A 23810-nucleotide genomic window follows, 5' to 3' on the forward strand; every position below is an offset into this window, starting at 1 on the left:
AGAGAGAGAGAGAGAGAGAGAGAGAGAGAGAGAGAGAGAGAGAGAGAGAGAGAGAGAGAGAGAGAGANANNANCTCTCTCTAATCGCGAGCAAACGCCGCACGTCTCGAGTCTCTTTCGTGGAAAACGTGTTACAGCGTGGCGAGGAAACACGACCGACGTATATCTGTACAGACAGACACGACGGACGGACGAACGGATGGATGGATGGACGGACGGACGGACGGACGGACGGACGGATGGATGGATGGATGGATGGATGGATAGACGGGAATAGCGGGTGACGGTGAGCCTCGCAAGTGGGCGGCTGGCCGAAATTCGCCCCTTATCGGCACACAGCTCGTGGCACGGTCGCGCGCTCCTCTCGATAAATAGGCTACTGCCAAGGGCAACGCGATTTTTTTTCATGCGCAATAGCGGCGGCCGACATCAAAACAACCGTGGCAGCGACGGCGGCATTCCAGGTCGATGCGGGGGGTGGAAGAGGGGGAGCGGGGAGGGGGGAGGGGGAGAGAAACGCGGTTTCTTTTCCTCTCCCCTCCCTTTCTTCTCCCCTCTCGCCGCACCGCGCTCTCCGTCCGTCGCCGACTGACTTCCACTCTTCGCGCTCCTTCTCCGCAGCTGCTCCTCGTGTGGCTCCTCTTCCGCTCCTCCTTCTCCACCGCGTCTAAGGAGAAGAGGGGAAACGACACGCACACCCGGGACAACCCGATTAACGACGCACTATCAGCCACGCACGAAAATAGACGCGGGGATATCACGATCACGTCCGTGTCTCCCCTCGTCCCACCTCGTAAGGGTCGCGATCCAACGGAGACGACAAATTCGAGGCGACTCCTTCGCCCGAGTATAGAATTCTTCCTCGACCACCTCAACCGTCGTTAAGGCGTGCGTGCGTGCATGCGTGCGTGCGTGCGTGCGCGTGATAAACCCTCACGTCCCGCAGTACTTACCAAGAGTACTTCGGATGCGCGCGACAAACAATCGTGTCGTCACTCGCGTGACTGTGATCGAGATCAGACGCAAGCAATTATACCGATCGGCCGTCTTTCTCGTTGTTTAATCGTCGATCGTCGCGACGCGAAAACGTTAACACAATTGCGACGCAGACGCGATCGCGACGTAACGCACAACTTTCGACTCTCCTTTCAACGCGCGTAAAATTCGTGCGAGTCCCCGCAATCGCCGGGTAACGTGGCCGCCGGATGTTCCAGCAAAAGGCGACGGGACTCTCGCTCACGACACAACACACTCGCGCGCGACACCTCTCTCTTTCTTTCTCTTTCTCTTTCTTTCTCCTTCTCGTGAGCCGCGCGCGCGGGTTCACGCCTAGCCAACCGAACAGACGATCGTGTCTATCTTGTAAAGGTCATGTGTACGCCGAGCTCCGCAGTTGTAAACAAGATGTACGCAGGCGCTGAGCGCGAGTGCGAATGGCGGCGGCTCCGATATACGCCGCTACGCGATTGTAAATACGAACTGAAGCGCGCGCGCACGTCTCCGCTCGCGCATTCGTATGCACGTGCGGTACGTGCGTCGTGTTTATTACGTACACACGAGCGCGACGGCGACACGGCGCAGTGGCGTAACAATCGTGTCAACGGACGGACGTCGCAATGCGGAAGAACCTTGCGGGGATCGGATCTCCAGGAATTAACATGCGCGCGACGGCGCCGACGAAAGCGCGTGAACCTCGATTCCGTCAAAAGCAGTCGAGAGGATGATCTACGTCCCGCCGAAAGGTGGAGGCATGTCGATCAGAGAACGTCGACCGGGAACGCATCCCGAGTAACGAGAATCGATACCCCTCATCGCGAAGGCCAAAACTTGCGCGTATTACGATGCCTCGTAATTCTGGAGCACGCGGTCTGATTACTTCAAAAATGTGTCAATGATGATGTTCCAGGACTTCCAGTATCCCGATTTTGTAATGATTGTTTTAACGACAATTCGATATCTACATTATTGCGCATTTTTTTTTTACCATGTACAATATAAGGATATTAACACTGTTATTAAGAATTACAAAATCCGGTACTGGATTGTGCCGCATATTTCAAAGAATACTTTTCCATGGAATTGTGTTGTTTAAGTTTACGCGAATCTTTCTCATGTAAACAATATAGTTAGACAGTTTAGCAAAATACGTAAATTATTTAAATTGGATAACACCATAAAGAAAAAAATATTGTTTTAAATAATAAATATTGTTAATATGTATCTAACTTTAGTTATACTATACTGCAGCCAAAAAATGTACGTTTTAATCAATTTTAATAAATATTCGCGAATATATGGTACTAATTTGACATTTATTTACAGTAAATATTTATTAAATAAGTGATAATTAAACCAATTAGTGATTCTTGTACTAAATAAATAAATATATGTTTACATTTAATAAACATTCAGCTCGTTACTATTCAAATATTTATTAAAATTTAGTTTTTAAGAAACTTCAATGCAATGACCAAGAACATATAATTACTTCGATGATCTATAAGTTATTTGCATAGATGATACAAAATATATATATATAAATATATATATATAATTTACAATGAATAGTATATGTATAAACATACTATAATATTAATGGCCCTGCAGGTCGATCTGTTCTTTCTAACTAAATTTCATTTTTCCCCTTTTTCTCTTCACATTACAAAAAAGAAGAAAAACAAGCAATTAACAAAAAAAAAACGGATCTATAATTATCACGATTACGTGCTTGTATTATCTATCTACCTGGTTCGCTCTCGAGATTTTTTTTACACGATTCGTTTTATCTTCTACGAAAAAAAAGGAGGAAAAAGATGAACCATGTAAGAAGTTCAACTAAAAAGAACAGAACTATATAATTATCGCAATTATGCTTATATGCCTCATACTTGCCTACCTCTGATTCCCTCTCAAGAAGCCTGTGCTTTTTAGTTCAATTTCTTGCACGGTTCATATTTTTTCCTTTTTTTTTCAACGTTAAGAGAAAAAGGAGATGAACCGTATAACACTAAACTCAGACAACATGCATGTCTAAAAAAAACATCATAAAAATGTTTTGGAAACATGTTTAAAATATATTTAAAAAATATATTTTAACATTATGTAATAACATTATGAAGACATCTTCTAGACATTGTGTGTTGTCCGAAAAAGTCTGCAGTCTTTTAAAAAATATCTAAATAATAAAATAATATATAAGAATATATGACGAAAATATATACTATATGTTAATATTATATTATAAATTTTCCTAGTATTTTTACAGGTATATTTTTCTAGAATGGAATATAAAATTTTCTAGAATAATCAGATTTATCAGGCACGTTCGATCTGAGTTGATGCTGAAATGTACTTGTTGTAGGTATATGTTACGAATCGAATAAGCGCAATCCGATTGAATCCAATATTCCACGCTAGTCATATTTTTTCATACTTTCCCCGAAATGGAATGATCAGTTAAATTTGAATGAATTTGTAAATCAATATTTATAATATAAAAATGGATATGTACGTATTTATAGAGTTGCACACTGAAAAAAATATAGTCACACAAAAATATAGCACACTGAAATAAATATTTAATAAATATTTAATTGAATACTGCCAACGAAATATTTATTAAAATTAATTATATTTTTTTCTCAGTGCATGTATTTGAAAAATTCAACTTAGCGTATGAAAATATCACTGAAGACAATTTTCATGAATTATAAGATAAATTGTAAGAAGAAACGAATTATATACTTTAACATGGTATTCAGCAAAATCTAGCTAGTCAATTCAAGAATAATTCTAGGTAAAAAGCTAAGTTTTTCCAGGATCCATCAATTATCATTATTTAATTGATTTTCATCGATTTCTCACAATATTGTAATGCTGTTTTCACAAGATTCTATATGAATGAATTAAAACGCTAATAAATTTGGAACAATATTACTTATTGCTTAATAAATAATATTAAATAAACATTCCATCAACACAAATGATTTTTCTATGTTCCAATTTTAGATACTAAATTCAAGTTTTCTATTGATAACTTATTGCATCTTTTAAGGAAATTATTTATATCCAAATACACAAATTTCTTTTTATTATTTCTTTCTCTTTTCACCATTATTTTTTAATGAAAAGAACGAAAAATTCCAAGCCAGTCCTGAAATTTCAAGGGAATTTTCCAGAATACATAAATTTGTAGTATAATTCCAGAATTTCCAAGGATATTTAAGAACCGTTGAATATCATGTTTAATTAACTCATAATTAATGTGCATAAATCAATGAATAATTTGTGATCAATTTTACAGATTCGTTATAAACTCTTCAAAGTAATACAAGTTGCAGGATTAAAATTTTGAAATTTTTTCCTTAATGGAAAAAAATTTTATTTGGTCATTTTCTAATCTAATTCCTTCAATTCTTCTAGTTTCTAAAATTTCTCAATTTTGAAGACTTATCAGATACGTATATAGGAGCATTTAATATATTACAAGATATTGTACTATCTCTAAAAAATTATGTATCACACATGCACGCGCGCGCACGCAGACGCACACACAAAATTTAAAAATATATTCAGATGAAAGTTGTATAAGAGAAACGAATTATAATAAAATCAATTTTTTAAAAAGCGATCTTTTAAGACCATTGGAGATCGCCTCCATTTGTATATATATATATGTGTATGTATAATTTTTTTTACATAATTATCCTATTCTGCAATTCTATTTCTAGCTTAACTGAAAAATTCAGTTAAGGTAGAAGTTAATATGCACAGAATAATGAGATGAATCATGAATTGGTATAAAGAAAACAGTTCTTTAAAAATATGTAATTACATAGTTTGTTAACACTTTAAATGTTTCACTTTGTAATACTAAAGCCTATTAAATAATATTAAAACATTCACATACGCCGTATTTACTTTTTTTAGTTGAATCTTGTGTCTTAATGTTTCTTTTTATAGTAAAATAAATGAAAATATTTTTCAAAATATTGGTAGTTATATAAGGTGTAGTAAAAAGAAATCCATTATTTTTCTATTAAATTTCATGCAAAAATAATGGATTTCTTTTTACTACACCTAATATATTGAATTGTGACATATATCTATCATTCAATCTGTAATTTTTAAATTTAGATTAGATGCTCTATGAATAAATATATATTAAAATAAAAAATAATGAATTTGACTTCTTATTATATTGTTTAAATTACATCCTTAAACAAGAATTTTTTTAGCAATAGTATATAAAGAAATAAAATCGAGAATAATTAAACACTTTACTAAAGAAATATAAATAAAGAATTGATTTTATTAGAACAAGTACAAGTCATTAAATGGACTGATATAGGAATAATTATCTCAAAAATATGGATTTTTTTTTTAGATATATAAAAATATATTTACATACATAGTAGACCGCAGACAATAGCTTTAGAAAAATTTGGCAAAATGATCTACATTATTTTTCTATATATAATATATATATAGAATATACTTATAGGATATAACTACACCCTATTTATCTTCTCAGCCGATAGATAATTAAAATTAATGATCTAGTTAGTAATAATCTAATATTACAAATCTCATCTTCAAAAAAATAAAATAATTATAATATTGAATAAGTAAATAAAATATAATAATGAATATTAAAAATAATTTTGCATCTTATAAAAAATATTACATTTTAGCATCCATTGAGTAAACAATACAAGATTTCTATGTAAAAATACATAATAGATGTATTTTTATATCACAATGTATGTGTAGAATTATACATAAATGCCTAGCCATCCAAAGATACATGCATTAGAGAAGACATAAGAAGATATGAGAAGGAATGAAAAATCATAAAGTCATGGCATTTATATCCTAGTACATACGTACAAACAAATTTTCAAAACTATATTAAAATGACATTTACTTAAATTATCAAATAATTTTATTATTACTAATGTTATATTTATTACTATTGTCACGTCATGTTTCATTGCCTGAAAATAAAAAAGAACATAATACTGAAAATATAATATTAAAGTAAATCAATCGTTCTCGAGAATAGATACAGGCGCTATATTTTTGACAACTTTTATTTTAACATTATTCATTAATAACTTTGTAAAGATTTTGAAAAAACTATGAAAGAAATTTTTTTAATTCGTCTTAGTTTTATGTAAATTAAGTAATACAAACTATGTATCTTAAAATAGAACCTTGATCAAAAATATTGGGTACCTATATTTTTTTCATAAATATGAAATTCTTTCACCTATTATTTCCTATTAATTACCGACATTATACATAAGAGTATTTGAAACAAGTATTTGAAACAAGATAAGTCATAGTAAATGGCGAAAATCAATTTTTGAATTACAATGTTAAATAATAATTAACAAATTAATATTTTTGACCAAAGCCATATATAAAGCATAGTTATTTGGCATAAATCTTTTTATAATAGAAGAAATCTTAGTTTTATATGTATATAGTACATATATATTTATATAGTTATATGTATATAGTTAACAAGAAATTATATTTGAGTAACAACTTGCATTGATATTTACCTGAGTAACAAGTATTTACCTACAACAATTATTACTTTCTAGATTAATACAAACGCAAGAATCAACTATATAATAAAACATTAACTGTGTAAGAGATTTTCTCTTAGTGAAAGATTTATATACACAAAGACAAGAGAATACTACCAAATATACCAAGTATACATATGATAAACAAAGCACTTTCCAAGTATTCTCTTGTCTTTGTGTATAATATTTTCATTATTGATGGCAATGATTTCTGCAGGATCACAATTAAATCATCCAATCAATCAGTTCGTTCAAAATATATTCTCTTAAAAATATATTCTCTTAAACGGTGAACTGTTATTTTATAGTACTTTGTATGTCATTTAAAGAGAACAAAAAAGAATAAAAAGATGAGTGAGACAAAAGTAACATTGGATAATGATAAAGTTACAAATAGAATAAAATATCTGAAAGGGATCGGTGTGGCTCAGCTAGAAGATTTTGTCCCACCAGGTACACAAGTTTGTGTGCGTATTGACAAGGAGCTGGTACACGTATCGTACCGGGCCAATTATAGTATAAATGACAAAGTTTATATGTCAATCGTTGCATGAGATCTGTTTCCATATTTGATGAATCATGAATGACGATGTAATGTGTGGGTGTTACTGTACCCTGTCGCACATTTTGCGGCACGAGAAAAAAGTCGTAATAGTTTCGCCTCGTTATGCACGAATCAACAATAGTTCCAGGTGCAGGATTGTCTAAACCATCTCTCTGCAAATTAAAATGTCATTGTCAATTAAAAACTTATCATTAACGCAACATATTTCACGATTATATCATAATTCTAGCTATACTCACTCCTTTGATGAATATCCGCGTGTTAATGCGTTTTTGAACTATAATTACACTAAGTTGCGGTTTGTAATTCGGCGCTATGCGATTAAACGTCGCCAATAATTGTTTTACCTCGTAATTTTCTACGTAATCTAAATCTCCATCACCGACTCCATCACGATATATCATTATACGTTCTGGATTACATCCGTTATACTGACAACATATTTATCATTTTGATGAATCAATCAAAAGAAGTTTACATTTAAAAGATGAATATTAATTACTTTGTGAAATGCATTAATAGCTGAAGTAAGGCACACTTGTAGCATATCAACTAATTCTTGCTTAGAGGCCTGCATATAAATTCTACTGTGCCATTTAGTCAATCGAGTATCCAAACTAGCAATAAATCCCGCAACACTTTTTCGTGAACCTCCTCCAACACCAGCATGATAAACATCTATACCACATATCATACAGTTTTTCTACAAAACAATAAAATTAATTGAATAAAATAAGATAAATACATAAATAAAATTATATATGATAAAATAGAAGTTTTCTATATACTAGTGGCAAAGCGAGAGTCCACAGTGCTCCTCCTAATTTGCAATTGATTTGAAGTGCTATCTTTTCTGTAATACTTTTTAATTTATGAGACTTAGAAATTGTTTTCGAAATAATGACTTGTGATGGTATAGCTTTCTGTACACAGCATAATCTGAAATGTAACAGAACAATAAAACATACTTTTCCAGGCTTTATCTTTAATTATTGTTACATAAACGAATAAATTTCGAAAACGTTATGTTATGTTTTCATGTCCAAGGACCAAGATATACTCAATTTTTATATGTTTATATTGTATAATATATTGCAACACAATATATTCACATGTGCAAGAAGATAAATATCATATTATAAAAAAAAATTATTTTACTTTTTTATTGCCGAATAGCGATCAGTGCGGTTGGTTGGAAATACAATAACTAATAATTCGAGATTATCGGTGAGATTATTTTGAATTTCTCGTAGATAAGTTTCAGTTCTATCATCTCTTAAAGTAACCTGTTTTGGGCTATCAATTTGCATATTGATCGCAATTGCAACTTTTTTCAACTGTTCTAAGAAGTCTCTTACACAATCTCTATCCTTTATAAAATATATAATATTCCATTTGGATAAATTAGGCTAAAACACAAGAGACATAAGTGTAAAATAATAAAATGTTTTTATACAAGATGATTTTCACTATGTATAATTACGTATGTAGTTTTTAATTTCTAAATATTGGGAATACAAATTAGTTCGGTCCGTTTTTTTGTGCATTTATTTCAAAATGAATGAATAGATCAATTAAAGTATTGATAAGTATGTTATCGCTGCCTACTACTTTTTCCCATCTCTCAGGCAATTTTCAAATTCCATCTCGAAAAAATGACTCATCTTTGGAGACGATCCAATTTTGGAGCCAATTTTCGATTTCTGCGAAAGAAGTGAACCGGTAACTTGCTGCATCCTTCGGAACAACCAATAATCAGAAGGAGCAATGTCCGGAGAATACGGCGGGTGCGGTAAAACATCCCATTTGAGCGTTTCCAAATATTTTTTTACGACTTTAGCGACATGAGATCGAGCGTTGTTGAAAAAGAAGAATAACTTTATCATGTCTTTGCTCGTATTCCGTTTTTCTCGCAATGCACGGCTCAAACGAATCAATTAAATAGATACCGATCGCCCGTAATGGAATCGCCAGGTTTCAACAGCTCATAGTAAACAAGACTCTTTTGATCCCACCAGATACAGATCATGATTCTTCGAACCATGAATATTCGGCCGTGGTGTTGATGTTGAGCTCGATTGATCGTCTTAGCGTAGTATTTTTTCTTCTTGGGGTTGTCGTAGAATATCCATTTCTCATCTCCAGTCACAATCCGATGCAAAAAACCTTTTCTCTATTGTCTTTGAATCAGCTGTTCGCAAGTGAAAAATCGCGTCTCTCGGTTTCATAAGGCACCCAATTTCCTTGTTTTTGAATCATTCCCATGGTTCTCAATCGTATAGAAACGGCTTGTTGAGTTACCCCCAATGATTCTGCAAGCTCCTCTTGCGTTTAATTCTGATCTTCTTCGAGTAATGCCTCTAATTCGAATTTTTTTGGCTGTCCAGAGCGAGACTTGTCTTCAATGCTAAAATCTCCATCCTTGAAACATCGAAATCATTCCCTATATGATTTATCAGTTGGAGCAATGTCACCATAAACTTCGACAAGCATTCGATGGGCTTCAGCCGCACTTTTCTTCCAATTAAAGCAAAAAATCAAAACTTCCCGCAAATGCTGCTTGGTTAACACAAAATTCGACATTTCAAACACAGTAAAAATCAAGGTTTTTGTATGAAACTCAAAGCGATATAAACTGAATATTATTGGCAGATGTTTAACCTCTCTGAAACCACTAAAATCAGCTGTCACTATGAACTGTTCACAACAGTTGGAGCAATCTTTAGGAAAACGGACTCAACTAATTTGTACTCCCAATAATTGTTAGTTAATATACTTACAGTACGTAACACGGGATTTTTTACTGCAGCACTGCTCCAGTCTGCTCTCTCAGTCGTCTTAAAAATTTTATTATTTCCAAAATGTATCATTTCAGGCTCAAGATGTCTTGCAGTAAATCTAACTAAATCAGAGCTTAAATGCAAACCCCATTCTGATAATATTTCTCGAGTCACATCAGTCCTCTGGACCTCTTCTAAAAATCGTCTGATCACATCTCGACGTTGATTAGGTGACATTTTCGTAACTCCGCTTAAGTCTTTCATAATGTAATGATTATTGCGAATATTATCAGTAAGACCCGCTGCATAGCTTAATTCCGGTATCAGATAAATTGTTCTTTCCTCTTTCTATTATATTCAAATGATTTTTTTGCAATAAGGGATTTTAAATGATCATCAATATCACATCAACAATAATATGCAGAATATCGTATTTTATATATATATATATATATATATATATATGCATGAAATCACAAACCTCGCCACTTGGTAATCTAGCTGTATCACGATGCACTAAAAGAGGTTGTTGTACATCTTCAATCTGGATATTCCAATTTATCTTATAATAATCGATGTACGATATTTGTTCACCGTTTTTAAAGAACATATCTGTTGGTGTTTTATTAAAAGCGACGTCATCTATACGATATGTTTTATTATTATATCTCGTTAGTACACTTGTACCAACTATTTCATTTATAACAGCATCTTGGTAATTATAATGTGATTTTTGGAAAATCTCTCTTCTAAAATGTGATTACATAAAATAAATTTAGTTTACTGTAAATTATTCAATCGTGATAATATTCGAAAATTTCGTAACATTGGAAAAAAAATCTTACATTAAATCTCGCACAGTTTCTGTTCGCATCACTCGATGTTTCGCATCTAAACACAATTTTAAACCACCCTCGTATTCATTTACAGCAGTTACATAACCAGGCCACACTTCTAATCGATGTTGGGGCAGAGCGTATGCGCCTTTTGGATTAAAATTTTGTCGACCAATACGAACTAAGCTAAGTGCTCGCATAACACGATTGATCAAAACATTGAAAAATTGAATATTACACATTGATTCTTTCTTTTTAAAAATAATTGTGAGAGTTACTTTTGAACCATCCATTGGATGTTCCGATTTATAGTGAGAAATCTGAAAATTTAACAATTATACATCATATAATATTACGTACATTGTATTAATATAAAAGTTCTCTATCAGAGTTCTTAAACTCACATCTTGAAACAATTTTATTGGTAAATAAAGTAACGTTCCATCAAATATTCTTGTTCGTCCTAATGCAGCAGAATGTTGATTAAGTAACTTACGACGTAAGCCTACTGAATCAATATTTGGCGAAAATTTAATTTCATATTGGAATAAACCTTTTCCAGGTTCTAGTATCAAATCCACATAGTTACAGTATGCTTCTATTCTATAAAGAAAAACAATCTTCATTAATTATTGCTATTAATTATTATTATTTTAAATTATAATAATAATATATTCATCCTTTATTTCTCGTCATAAATGATAGTGATATTGTTTCATTTTTATCAAAAGTAATCTACATATTTTTTAAACTTGTCTATATTGTGTAATTTGTAGAAACGAGCGAATTATTCAAATATGAATCGAATCGCATCTATACGATCAGAACCCAGATTAAAAATCTAATTGTAAAATCTAATTTTCAAATCTAATTGTAAGAAATTTCAATATGAATCACATATATTAACACACACACACGCGCGCGCACACACGCATACGTATGTATGTATAGAAAATTATTTCCCGCTACAGTGTATAATCAATATTTCTCTTACACAGAACTTTTTTATCATCTATATATTGAAATTTAACCTAATAATAAATACGTTGTTGATTATTTTAATAATTTAATTCAATTTAATTCGATTCAATGTCAAAAAATTTTTTCGTACATTCGTACATCTCTACTAATCTCTCTCTATTAATTTGACTAATCCAAATGTCGAAAATATTATCTAATATATCTTCAACTTGAAAATTTCTTACATCATGAATAACGTATCAAATAATTAATAAAAAAATAATCGCACATGGAATCACAAATGTATAGAAACTTGCAATTATAATAATTTTTTATACGACTGATAAATTTTCTAATCAATCACATTAAAATGTCTCATTAGGGTTTTATTCATAAAATGTTCTACTTTTTTTTGTTAGTGAATAATGAAACAGAAACAAAAAAGACTATTTTTGGAAGTTGATTTTTTATTCACTCAAAGAGTAAAATAAAGGACAGGAAAAATAAATAGCTTATTACATCCAGACATCCTGTGTATTATCAGTTTTATAATTTTCTGAATTTTTAAGTTGGGTTATTGTCTTATAAGTCGAAAATGTCGTATTAAAATAGTAAACGTATTGTATTAATTACTTACTTCATTCCAGCTTTGCCTTGTCGACAAATCGGTGCAATATCATTCGGAGATTGTAGGTCTTCTGACGAAGGTGGATTATTATATACAGAAATGTCAGCTAATTTTCCTAAAACTCCTTCAAAATCATCCTTACTAACACTTTCTGGTATAAATGATGTACTTGGTTTGCTGAATTGTAAAAAATATATTTGCTGTAAATGTGCATTTATAAATGTAATTCAGAGATAACAAAATACTTTCACTCACCTAAGCTTTCTTATTAAACTTGGGATAGCGCCTCGACCATGACCTATTGCTAATGAAGAGTTTTTGGATTCCTCACTACTGCTGCTATTCAATGATCTTAACCAACCAGGTATTCGCGCACGTCCGCGACCTCCACTAGAACTTGAAGCATGAGATGAATATCCTTCAGATGATCTTGATGTCTGTTCAACTGATGAAACACTAGGTGTTTCTAGAGAATGGTGCGTTTGAGATCGTTGCATTTGTGCTCTCTGCTTCATCATCTCTAACAAGAAAAATCGTCCTTGCCCAGGTTGGTTGTTATCCATTTTGTGTTCTGTAATTTTTTAAATAGATATACATTAATACTTATTAGTATATATATCAATATTATAAATATTTAGAAATTCGATTACTTCACTTAATATCTAAGCACTAGCGATTTTTTTCAAAATAGAAACATGCCAAAATATTAATCTTTGAAACTTATATAAAATAATTTCACGCCCCCTTCAAATACGACTATAAGTTTTAAATCAAATAAGAAAGCGCCATATGGCTTTAAATATTGATGTCTAATAATATCTCTAAATGTAAATTGTAATATATCTTTCAATTATATCGAGATGTTTATATTCATGTACAAATATTTTTTAAATAATTTTATATTAATATTCTGCAGTATCTCTTTATTGGGATTGTAATTGAAATCTAAGTTTGAGAAATATATCTATCTAAGAAATTTATTTAGTTTTTTAGCATATTAATAACATCTTTTTAACAGGATGCCTGATCGAGCAAAATCAAATGATTAAAAATAGCTTGTCAATTTAAAGTGATATTACTACAGTAGTTTAATTGCGTTTATAAGTCCGGAAAACCAATTCGGCGCGCAATACGAATGACTACAAATGATATATATGCAAGTACATATACAAAGTGTCTCATAACGATTAATTAATATTCATATACATAATAATTAATAAATAATAAAGAATATTTAGGATATTTCGCGGTCTAATCCGTTTTTTACACTTATTAAATATACATCTCTTTACATCAATTTGGTGCATCCAATCGAATTCGCTAAACTGTTGCTTTTGCGAAATTGTCAGGACAAAGTGCCTAAAATCCTCTTGATTTATTTCCTCAAACTTCTGGAAACTCGATTAAAAATTTGAACGAAGAACTTTCATTTCGATGATTGCAGCAATAATGAAGGAAAATTAAAAATGTCAAACAATTTCAGCAATTTAAATTTTCAATAATTTTCAGTATTATTTCGTCTAAGTGATAATTTTTACTTATTTTGTAATGTTAGGAGAGATAATTTTTATTTATTTTGTAATATTAGGAGAGATAATTTTTACTTATTTTGTAATATCATAAGAGATAACGTCTCCTAAAAAATAGACGCGATTCTTTGAACAATCAATCCAATATTATGGAATATTCCAAATTTTAAACACGTTTTTAATTTCTTTGTTAAACAATACAAGTAATCTAGATAAGATCAATCATTTAAAACAAACGAGGATAATAATAAAATTCAATTTATTACTTCAATTCAATTTATTACTTCATAATATCTATATATAAATAAAATACGATATCTCGATTTGGAATATTTCGGAATCTTTACTTAGCTCTCTTCAGCTATAAATAAATTAATATATATAAATATAAAAATAGTACATAGATGACTATAATTTAATGTTTGAAAGACACATCTTACATACAATATTCATAAGAAATCGCTCAATATGACCAATCAGCAAGATAATGTGATCTGGGCATCTACTGTGAAGCAGGTCGGAATTATTCCGTTTTCATTAGAAAACACAATAGAAATCTGAGGAATAATTGAATAATTCTGATTGGAATCCGACTTATTTCATGATAGATGCCCTGGATGATTCCGTCATTTAATTTCAACAAAAAATTCTTTGCTATGCTTTTTCTTGTTTTAAATATTAAACAGACTCATAGCAAGAATAGAATATCAATAATATATGTTTTTATGTATATTCTGTGCGAATGCATGCGTATGCTTATTTATCGCATCTCAAGATCTTAAAATTTCAAATGTCTTTTTTTTTCATTTTTTATAGGCAACAAAAAACATTTTTTCTGATACCAATTCCAACAGACCCTCCATTCTTAAAATTTCAACTTTCTAATACTAATGTAATATTAATTTTCTTCGAAAATTGTTTCAAAAGAGTTCTTCAAAAAATTTATTATTTCTCTCTGACTCCTCTGCCTACCTCCCCCTCTCCCCTCTCTCATATCTCTGTTTCTCTTGATAACACCGTCACCAAATTTCATTTAGTATAAATCTTTTTGTAATCTGTAGATGCATAATTTGATTTTATTGATTTTTCCTGTTTTTCACTTGATTTATTTAAGTTTTATTAATAAAAATTTAATAGAAATTTATAATTAATAGAAATTTATAATAATAAAACACTGAGCTGCTTTATCTGTGAATCGCACAATCATAATTTATCTACAGCATAGTTTCCCGAAGTGAGCATTATCGCTCTGATAGGCGCTGAGAAAGTCTGGCAGGGTTAAAAGAAACTGATTAAAAACACATTACGAATTAATGTGTTTTTAATTAGTTTCTTTTAACGTGGCTTTAGCTAAAATCGATTTCTGTTTTTTAGTCAAAATTTAGCAATAATTTTATTTTACCTTGCATTATTTTTTGTTAATATATATATTTTTAAGCTAATCCAACCTAGTAATAAAATAGAAATAAAATAGTAAAATAGAAATAAAAAAACAAGAATTAGATAAAAATAACTCAGAAAAACATTTTATTATATATTAAGTAAAATAATAAAAGATAAAACAAACATTATTGATATTGTATATATAAAAACAAAATATATTTTTTTAAGAGATCCATAGATTTGGCGAGATACGGCAGTAAAAAGATTAAGGCAGGTAATATGGATCTGTACTTTTTAAAATTTCTACATTGCTCTATAATCCTTATTAATTTTTCAAATGATATAATTTTCATAGAAACATCAAAATAGACCTTAATAGAATTTTAATGCCCGTTTCCACCAATGTAGATTAATAATGTAGATTAACTTTAATCTCGATCAACTTATTCTTTGTCTTTTTCTAATCTTTTAGAATTAGAAAAAGACGAGTAAGTTGAACCGAGATTAAAGTTAATCTACGTTGATGGAAATGGGTATAAGACATTAGTACTAGTATTAATGTTGATGTCACACTCGAATGCGCATGCATGAAAAAAATGACTCGTCTAATTACTCGACTATTACGCTATGTTCTCATATTCACTGTCAATTGAAAATTTACAGTATACGTTACAGCATACGTTACATACACTACAGATTTTCAGCACTAGCACAATAAATATCGAAACATATAGCCTTTATCGGCACTTTTAGTGGGGGAGGAACAAAAGAAAAAAATCAAAGCTGAAATTATCGGGTATTAAGCAACATCTAGTGAGTGCGATCAAAATAATAAAAATAAAAAAATTTTTAACAAAAATACATTTTAACTAGTGTAGGTTTTAAAAATCAATGTTGACCACTAGCCAAGTCAAAGTAAAAAAAAAGTCTTTTGTCATCCTGAGATCTTAGGAGGGAGGGAGGGAGAGAGGGAGGCGTTGCTAGTTCTAGAGGCAGTAGAAGGATGTTTAGGAAATGGTAAAAGAAAAATTTAATTTTCTAAATATTTTTTTAAATAAACATTCACTTGATTATATAAATATTACAGTTATAGGGCGATTTACACGGAGCTACTTTATTCGCTTTCAACAGCGTCTAACGTTATTAATTCGTCAGTGAATTCTCTCGACGCTGCTTCAATTCGTTTGAAGTAAACTTCTTAATATGTCAATGAATGTTGATAAAAGCTTCATAAACGTTTTTTATTCGCTAGCGTCTAAAATTTTGAAGTTACAGCGTCAAGTAGTCATTAGTGATCAAGCGAATAGCTGGATGACTTTAAAAGAAGCTCTAAGACGTTTGTTGAAAGCGAATAAATCGCCTTTATGTATTTTTACAAGAATCATATCAAATATGTTTTTTATCATATGCATTTTTTTTCAGCTAATGTTTTCTTATATCTATGAAATGATCTAAGTAAACACATGTTTCGTCAGGTTTATAAAAAATACGAAGATAGCAATTCGCAGAGAAATGAATTTAATTTCAAAGAATAAGTTCAATAAACTAAGAAAGTAAAAAAAAGACTTCACTTTCTTTTCATTACAACAGCAGAAATGGCTGCATTCAGCGAAATGTTTATTTTGCAATTATTGGAAGTTTTCTTCGATGAGATAGGACTATTCCTTGAGAACCAAAAGTATAATCTAATCAACGTGAAGCGCTTACTAAACGCTAATGCTGCTAAACATGGCTAATGTTACAATGCTTTATTATACGCATGTTGACTCATGACAGAAACGAAAAAAATTTTCCAACTTCCAATTTTAATGGCTCTTTTCTCTTTTTTTAAAATAACAGAGACATTACAGTTAATAGAATAATAAAACATAAGATTATTGTATAACAATAAAAATCTTATTATTAGATCGTACCCGTGAAAACATAATCAACAAGAATTAGGAATTGAAGGTATATAAGCTGAAGCTTTGATGCTTAAATAATTTAATGAATTTTATATATATATATATATATATATAATAAATTTGTTTCGAAATGTGCAAACGAAAATCTATTGACTGAGACTTAACTGAGAATTAAATCCAATTTATTTGTATTGGGTTGTCCGGAAAGTTAGTGCCGACTAACTTATATAATTTAATAAATGTATACTAAAATTTAAATTTTCTGCGTTTCAATTTTCCTTCAATATCGGCACGAACTTTCTGAACCCAATACTTTGAGGGGCTAATGTGAAATTAGTCCCTTTCAAATTCTCTTTTTTTATTTTTTTACCAGAAGTGTACAAAAATTTGCGCACATGAGTAAAGCAATCGAATGAGCTATAGAAAGTTAATTTTTTCAAAAGTTAAGGGGCCAACTTCATACGAAACTTAGCGCATATTATATTGGGAGTACAAATTAGTTTCGTCAATCAATTCGGTCCGTTTTCCTAAAGATAGCTCCAGCTGTTGCGAATGGTTCATGGTGACAGCTGATTTTGGCGGTTTCATAGAGGTCAAACATCTATTAATAATATTCAGTTAATAATATTCAGTTTATATCGCTTTGAGTTTTATACAAAAACCTTGATTTTTACTGTGTTTGAAATGTCGAATTTTGTGTTAACCAAGCAGCATTTGCGGGAAGTTTTGATTTTCTGCTTTAATTGGAAGAAAAGTGCGGCTGAAGCCCATCGAATGTGCTTGTCGAAGTTTATGGTGACATTGCTCCAACTGATAAATCATATAGGGAATGATTTCGATGTTTCAAGGATGGAGATTTTAGCATTGAAGACAAGTCTCGCTCTGGACAGCCAAAAAAATTCGAATTAGAGGCATTACTCGAAGAAGATCAGAATCAAACGCAAGAGGAGCTTGCAGAATCATTGAGGGTAACTCAACAAGCCGTTTCTATACGATTGAGAACCATGGGAATGATTCAAAAACAAGGAAATTGGGTGCCATGTGAACTGAAACCGAGAGATGAAAGGCGATTTTTCACTTGCGAACAGCTAATTCAAAGACAACAGAGAAAAGGTTTTTTTGCATCGGATTGTGACTGGAGATGAGAAGTGGATATTCTACGATAACCCCAAGAAGAAAAAAATATTACGCTAAGCTCGATCAATCGTTGCCATCGAGCTCAACATCAACACCATGGCCGAACATTCATGGTTCGAAGATCATGCTCTATATCTAGTGAGATCAAAAGGGTCTTGTTTACTATGAGCTGCTGAAATCTGACGATTCCATTATGGGCGATCGGTATCGGCTATAATTGATTCATTTGAGCCATGCATTGCGAGAAAAACGGAATACAAGCAAAGACATGATAAAGTTATTCGTCTTCATGACAACGCTCGGCCTCATGTCGTTAAAGTCGTAAAAAAATATTTGGAAACGCTCAAATGGGATGTTTTACCGCACCCGTCGTATTCTTCGGACATTGCTCCTTCTGATTACTGGTTGTCCCGAAGAATGCAGCACGATTTGGCAAGTCACCAGTTCACTTCTTTCGCAGAAATAGAAAATTGGATCGCCTCCAAAGACGAGTCATTTTTTTCGAGATGGAATTCGAAAATTGCATGAGAGATGGAAAAAAGTAGGCAGCGATGGACAATACTTTAATTGATCTGTTCATTCCTTTTGTTTTGAAATAAATGCACAAAAAAACGGACCGAACTAATTTGTACTCCCAATATTATAGAGGTTTATCAGAGATAATAAAATCGATCTTGGGTATTTACATCAAAATAAATTAGTTTTTTCGCATATCTCTTATATATCCGATAATATATTTGAATAAAATATATCTGAGGCTCTTTCTTCAATACGTAGATTTTAATCCTGTTTTTCTTTTCGAATATATTGGTCGTGGATAGATGATACTTTTCAACAAGCGACACAATAGGCTTGTTCTTTTTAGTTGAACTTTTTGCACGATTTATCTTTTCTCTTTTTCTCTCCAACATAGAGAAAAAAATACACGTATATAGTTTCTGTATTATATATAACAGAAACTTTGCCAAAAAATGCTTTCAAAAATAATAACTAAAAATTGATATATAACATGAGGAATGAGTAAATTCATCTTCGAAAAAAAAAAAGAAAAAAAGAGTAAAAACACTGAAAGTTTTCAATTCAATTTGAACATCTGGGTTTTTACGCTTTCAAATACTTGCTTTCTTAATATAAAAAATGCGATAATAGAATTTGCGTCCTTTTTAGACATTTCTTCTGTCTCTTTCTCTTTAATGTAAGAAACAAAGATATACCGTGCAAAAAGTTCAGTTGGTGTACGGAAAATAGGCTTTTTATGTTGGGAAAATGGAAAAAAATGTAAAGTGACGAATTCCTTAAAAAGGCAAATGAATTAAGAAAAATTTAATATTAATTGTAATTAAATTTTAATAAATACTTTTTTAATAATTGTTAACGAAATAAATAAAAAATATTAATTGTCATATTTAGAAATAACTAATAACACTTAATGTGTAACATCACATGAGATTACAACAAAAATTACGTCCAATTACAAAAGATTACATTTTATTTTTTTAAACTGTACTTTTCTATTAAATGTATTTTATGATAATATCTACATTTTTAAATGAAAAAACAAAATTTTTTACATATTGAAAATTACATTTCACACTTATTAATTTCATTTATTATTTCACATTTATTATTTTTACATTTAAAAAAGAGACAATTTATAATTATATCCTTAATTTGAGATAAAGATTGAGATGCATTGTATAATAGTGGGACAAAGAGTTAAAATTTGGGAAAAATAATACAATTATTCACATTTTTAACATGTTTGGCGGGACTGTAAAACAATTATTTTGAAAACGAAATTGTCCAATCATAAGCAAGATTTTCAACTTTAATGGATGTCTACAGATTAAAAAATTTAAGTCTTAAATCGTTAATGATTGATTAAAAAATTAACCAATCATAATCAATTATTTTCCTCGCATTCAATTGTAATTAATCAATTTCTTACAGCTTAAGGCTTAAGTTTTACATCTTAAAATCGTATTGTAGACGCCGTTTGACTAACACTGATAATAGATCTGTTTATACTTTTGCACTCAGCATCTTCGCTTTCTCTCTCTCATTCTTCAATGTCTAAATATTTATTTATCACTTTGAGTACAAAAATTCTTGAAGATTTCAAGCAACGCGAACAGATTTAACTTTTGGCTGACACTACGAGGTCTGAGATGGATATTTCATTTCTAAATTAAGGCCCCTTATTGTTAGAAAATTGGTCTTGTAGTGCTATTTGTTTATAATTCGAGAGTTGCTCTTCCCTCTCGAATAGAATAGCTTAAATGTGTCAATGTAGCAGCGGCAATCGAGTCAAAGTGGTCGTGGGACGCCTGGTACTCCAGCTGTAGTGATTTAAGTATATTTTTTTCGAATTTTGTTTTCGTTGTTTTTCAACTAATGCACAAAAGTGTGCATTTTGTATTCGAAAAAATGACAGAAAAACTAAAACTTCGCGTGTTCATCCTGTAAAAGACCGCTTTGCGATAATCTTCTTTTGTAATGATTATAATTGCGCAGGTATATAAATTAATTAAATTAATTAAACACATAATTACTTTATGTGTTTTAAATGATTGTATTAATTTTTTCGAACATTATTTCATGCATTCATGTATTTTTTATAGTTGATTAAAATTCATTCATATATTATAAATAAATAAGTATATTGCGAAAAAAATTAATACTACTTTTTAAATCAAAATTCATCACTTCATTTTTAAAAATAAATACTTTTTTTGAAACGGGCCCTCTCGAACTATTTTTTTTCTTAATGTATTATATCTTGAAAGTATCAAGTTAAATTTTTAGCTCTTAATATTAAAAATTCAAAATGTTGTAAACTTTTTGTAAAAAGTATCACTTTCGTTTTTTTTTCAACTATTTTATTTTTTTTCACACTTAAAATTAAATTTCACTAAAATAACTTTTGGCACTTGTTAAAATAATTTTCAAGTTAAAGTAAATTTCCCAACTAAAGTAATTTCATTTAAGTAAAGTAATTTTAAAGAATATCCTGAATTTTTTTCAAGTCAAAATATCAAATAGCCTCGCGGTTAGCGATTTTATGGTTGAGATACCAGACGCCTCACTGTGCCAGCTGTGCGATTCTAGAGAATAATGCCAGCTAAAAATTAATATTAAGTATACAACTTTGCTTCCGCCGTTTTCCTATAGATGGCTTTAGCGGTAAGTCGAAATAAATAGATCATAGACGTCATACAATAAACTTGGGCATCTGTCAACATAACCCCATAGAAACATTAGTCGATTTGTGTCTGCATCATAAAGTTATTCTCGATTGAAAATGTCAGTTTACGAGCCAAATTCTCGTCATTTGCGGGAGGTTTTAATTTTTTGCTTCAATATGAAGAAATCTGCGGCTGAGGCTCATCGAATGCTCTCAAATACTTATGGTGAGGTCGCTATTAGTGAAAGAACGTGTCGTGAGTGGTTTCAACGCTTCAAGAACGGAGATTTTGATGTCCAAGGTCATGCTTTGTATTTGGTGGGACCAATTCGGCGTAGTGTATTATGAACTATTAAAACCGACTGAAACAATCACAGGCGATCGGTATCGAACGCAATTGATGCGTTTGAGCCGAGCATTGAAAGACAAACGGCCGCAATACAACGAGAGACACGATAAAGTGATTTTGCAGCATGACAATGCTCGACTCCATGTTGCGAAAGTGATCAAGACATACTTGGAAACGTTGAAATGGGAAGTCTTACCCCACCCGCCGTATTCTCCAGACGTTGCTCCCTCTGACTATCACTTGTTTCGATCAATGGCACACGGCCTGGCTGACCAGCACTTCCGGTCTTATGAAGAAGTAAAAAATTGGATCGATTCGTGGATAATCTCAAAAGATGACCAGTTTTTTCGACGCGGGATTCGTACGCTATCCGAAAGATGGGAGAAAGTAGTGGCCAGCGATGGACAATACTTTGAATCATAAATGTATAACCAGTTTTTTACAATAAACTCGAATTTCGGAAAAAAACGGCGGAAGCAAAGTTGTACACCTAATAATATTGGACCACAATCCGAGTAACAAGATAATGATAAATTTACAAAACAGTAAATGTTTAGTCAGGCTCGACAAGTTTCAGAAAATCAAAAAATTGAGTGATACAACAGAAGTTGTATTTGTTTCAACAGAATCGTTAAAAAAATTTCTGAAAGCAATATATCTATTCTTGATAATGTGCTCATTTCTATCAATTGTAGATTAACTTTTAATTTCGGTTCAATTTATTCATCTTTTTCCAAGGATTAGAAAAAGAAGAGTAAATTAAATCAAAATTAAAGTTAATCCACATTGATAGAAACGGGCATATAACACGTAACTGCAATAGTTAATTTTGGCTTGCACATTATATCGATTATATGATTAAGCAGATTCGGATGCGCGTCTATGCCTGTCTATGTCCATGTAGATTTTTAATTTCGATTCAACTTAAGTCGATGGCACACAATGCTTGTTTTCCTATTATTTGATTCCTATTATTTGATATTATTAAATTGCTAGCTGGATTATAATCTTGCTACCATATTGGCTATGATGTTAGTGCCAGTATTGTAGCCAATACCATGATGGAAGGATAATATGATGTGCTCAGTTTGCAAGCTTCTCTCTTATTTTCACCCTTTCCATCTATGGATATCTATGGATGATAAAAGACAAAACTTCTTTTCTTGTTTGATACACATGCCTTTTAGGTTCTATAAAAAGAGAAATATAAGTCTATTATTTTTAATTAAACTTTTGTACCAGTTCATCTTTCTTCCTTTTCTCTTCACGGAGGAAAGAAGATGAACTATTGCAAAAGTTCAGCCACAAAGAACAAGTCTATTGTGTATAAACAAGGAAAGTTCAGTCCCAATTTCACGTCTTAAATACAATCTAAGATATTATAAGTCAATCCGAGGACTTTAGCTTAAGACATTATTTAAGACAGTTTTAAAATAAAAACAGACTATGAATACCGCCCCATGTTTCTCCAAGAGACGACAATAAATTGTACGTCATAAATGAAAGCTTGTGCGTTACTTACGTCTACAATTTAAGTCTAAGTGTTATGACAATTCTTGTGCTCAGATAATAAGTATGCAAGCAAGGAATAAAAAATGTTTTAGTGCAAGATAAAAATGACGTCCCATATTATTTATATGGAAATATTACATTCGTATAATGAAAATGAATGCAATTCTATTAAAAAAATTCTTAATTAAAGATAATGATGACAAAATGTTGTTATATGTAGGCTTGCTATTATTTATATATATTTATCATTTTATTATTTATAAATTCTCGGATAATTATTTAGAGGACGCCCCTCCCCAACTTCAATTGTAATAAAATTATGCTCATTTGTCGCATTTTTGCATAAAAAGAAAGAAACTGGCAGTAAAATATCATGTCTAGGCCCGTAAAACCAAGATATTAAGCGTTAAAGTTGATGATTTTGTAGTTAAGAAATCTATCACATCAA

At 31.3% G+C, this 23810-nt stretch overlaps 1 protein-coding gene across 1 annotated transcript; it reads right to left on the reverse strand.

Moving 5' to 3' along the window:
• Positions 1-6982: 6982 nt before the first annotated feature.
• On the reverse strand, positions 6983-12927 carry LOC105627058 (protein argonaute-3). Its single transcript, XM_012208337.1, has 11 exons — positions 12620-12927; positions 12374-12541; positions 11181-11379; positions 10786-11096; positions 10422-10689; positions 9941-10288; positions 8319-8569; positions 7949-8099; positions 7663-7863; positions 7400-7591; positions 6983-7312 (listed from the first exon to the last, which is right to left on the reverse strand). The coding sequence occupies exons 1-11, from the start codon at positions 12925-12927 to the stop codon at positions 6983-6985; spliced, it is 2727 nt and encodes a 908-aa protein (XP_012063727.1).
• Between the last annotated feature and the right edge of the window lie 10883 nt (positions 12928-23810).

The sequence above is a fragment of the Atta cephalotes genome (assembly GCF_000143395.1).
Source record: "Atta cephalotes unplaced genomic scaffold scaffold00008, whole genome shotgun sequence".
Lineage (NCBI taxonomy): Eukaryota > Metazoa > Arthropoda > Insecta > Hymenoptera > Formicidae > Atta > Atta cephalotes.

What these genes read in the sequence shown, in the direction of transcription:
- LOC105627058 (XM_012208337.1), bottom strand. Translation starts at nt 12,927, where the DNA reads ATGGATAACAACCAACCTGGGCAAGGACGATTTTTCTTGTTAGAGATG. An exon ending in CTAGATTACCAAGTGGCGAG is followed by an intron (nt 10,289 to 10,421) that starts GTTTGTGATTTC and finishes TGAATATAATAG; the next exon opens with AAAGAGGAAAGAACAATTTA. An exon ending in CGCTATTCGGCAATAAAAAA is followed by an intron (nt 8,100 to 8,318) that starts GTAAAATAATTT and finishes GTTACATTTCAG; the next exon opens with ATTATGCTGTGTACAGAAAG.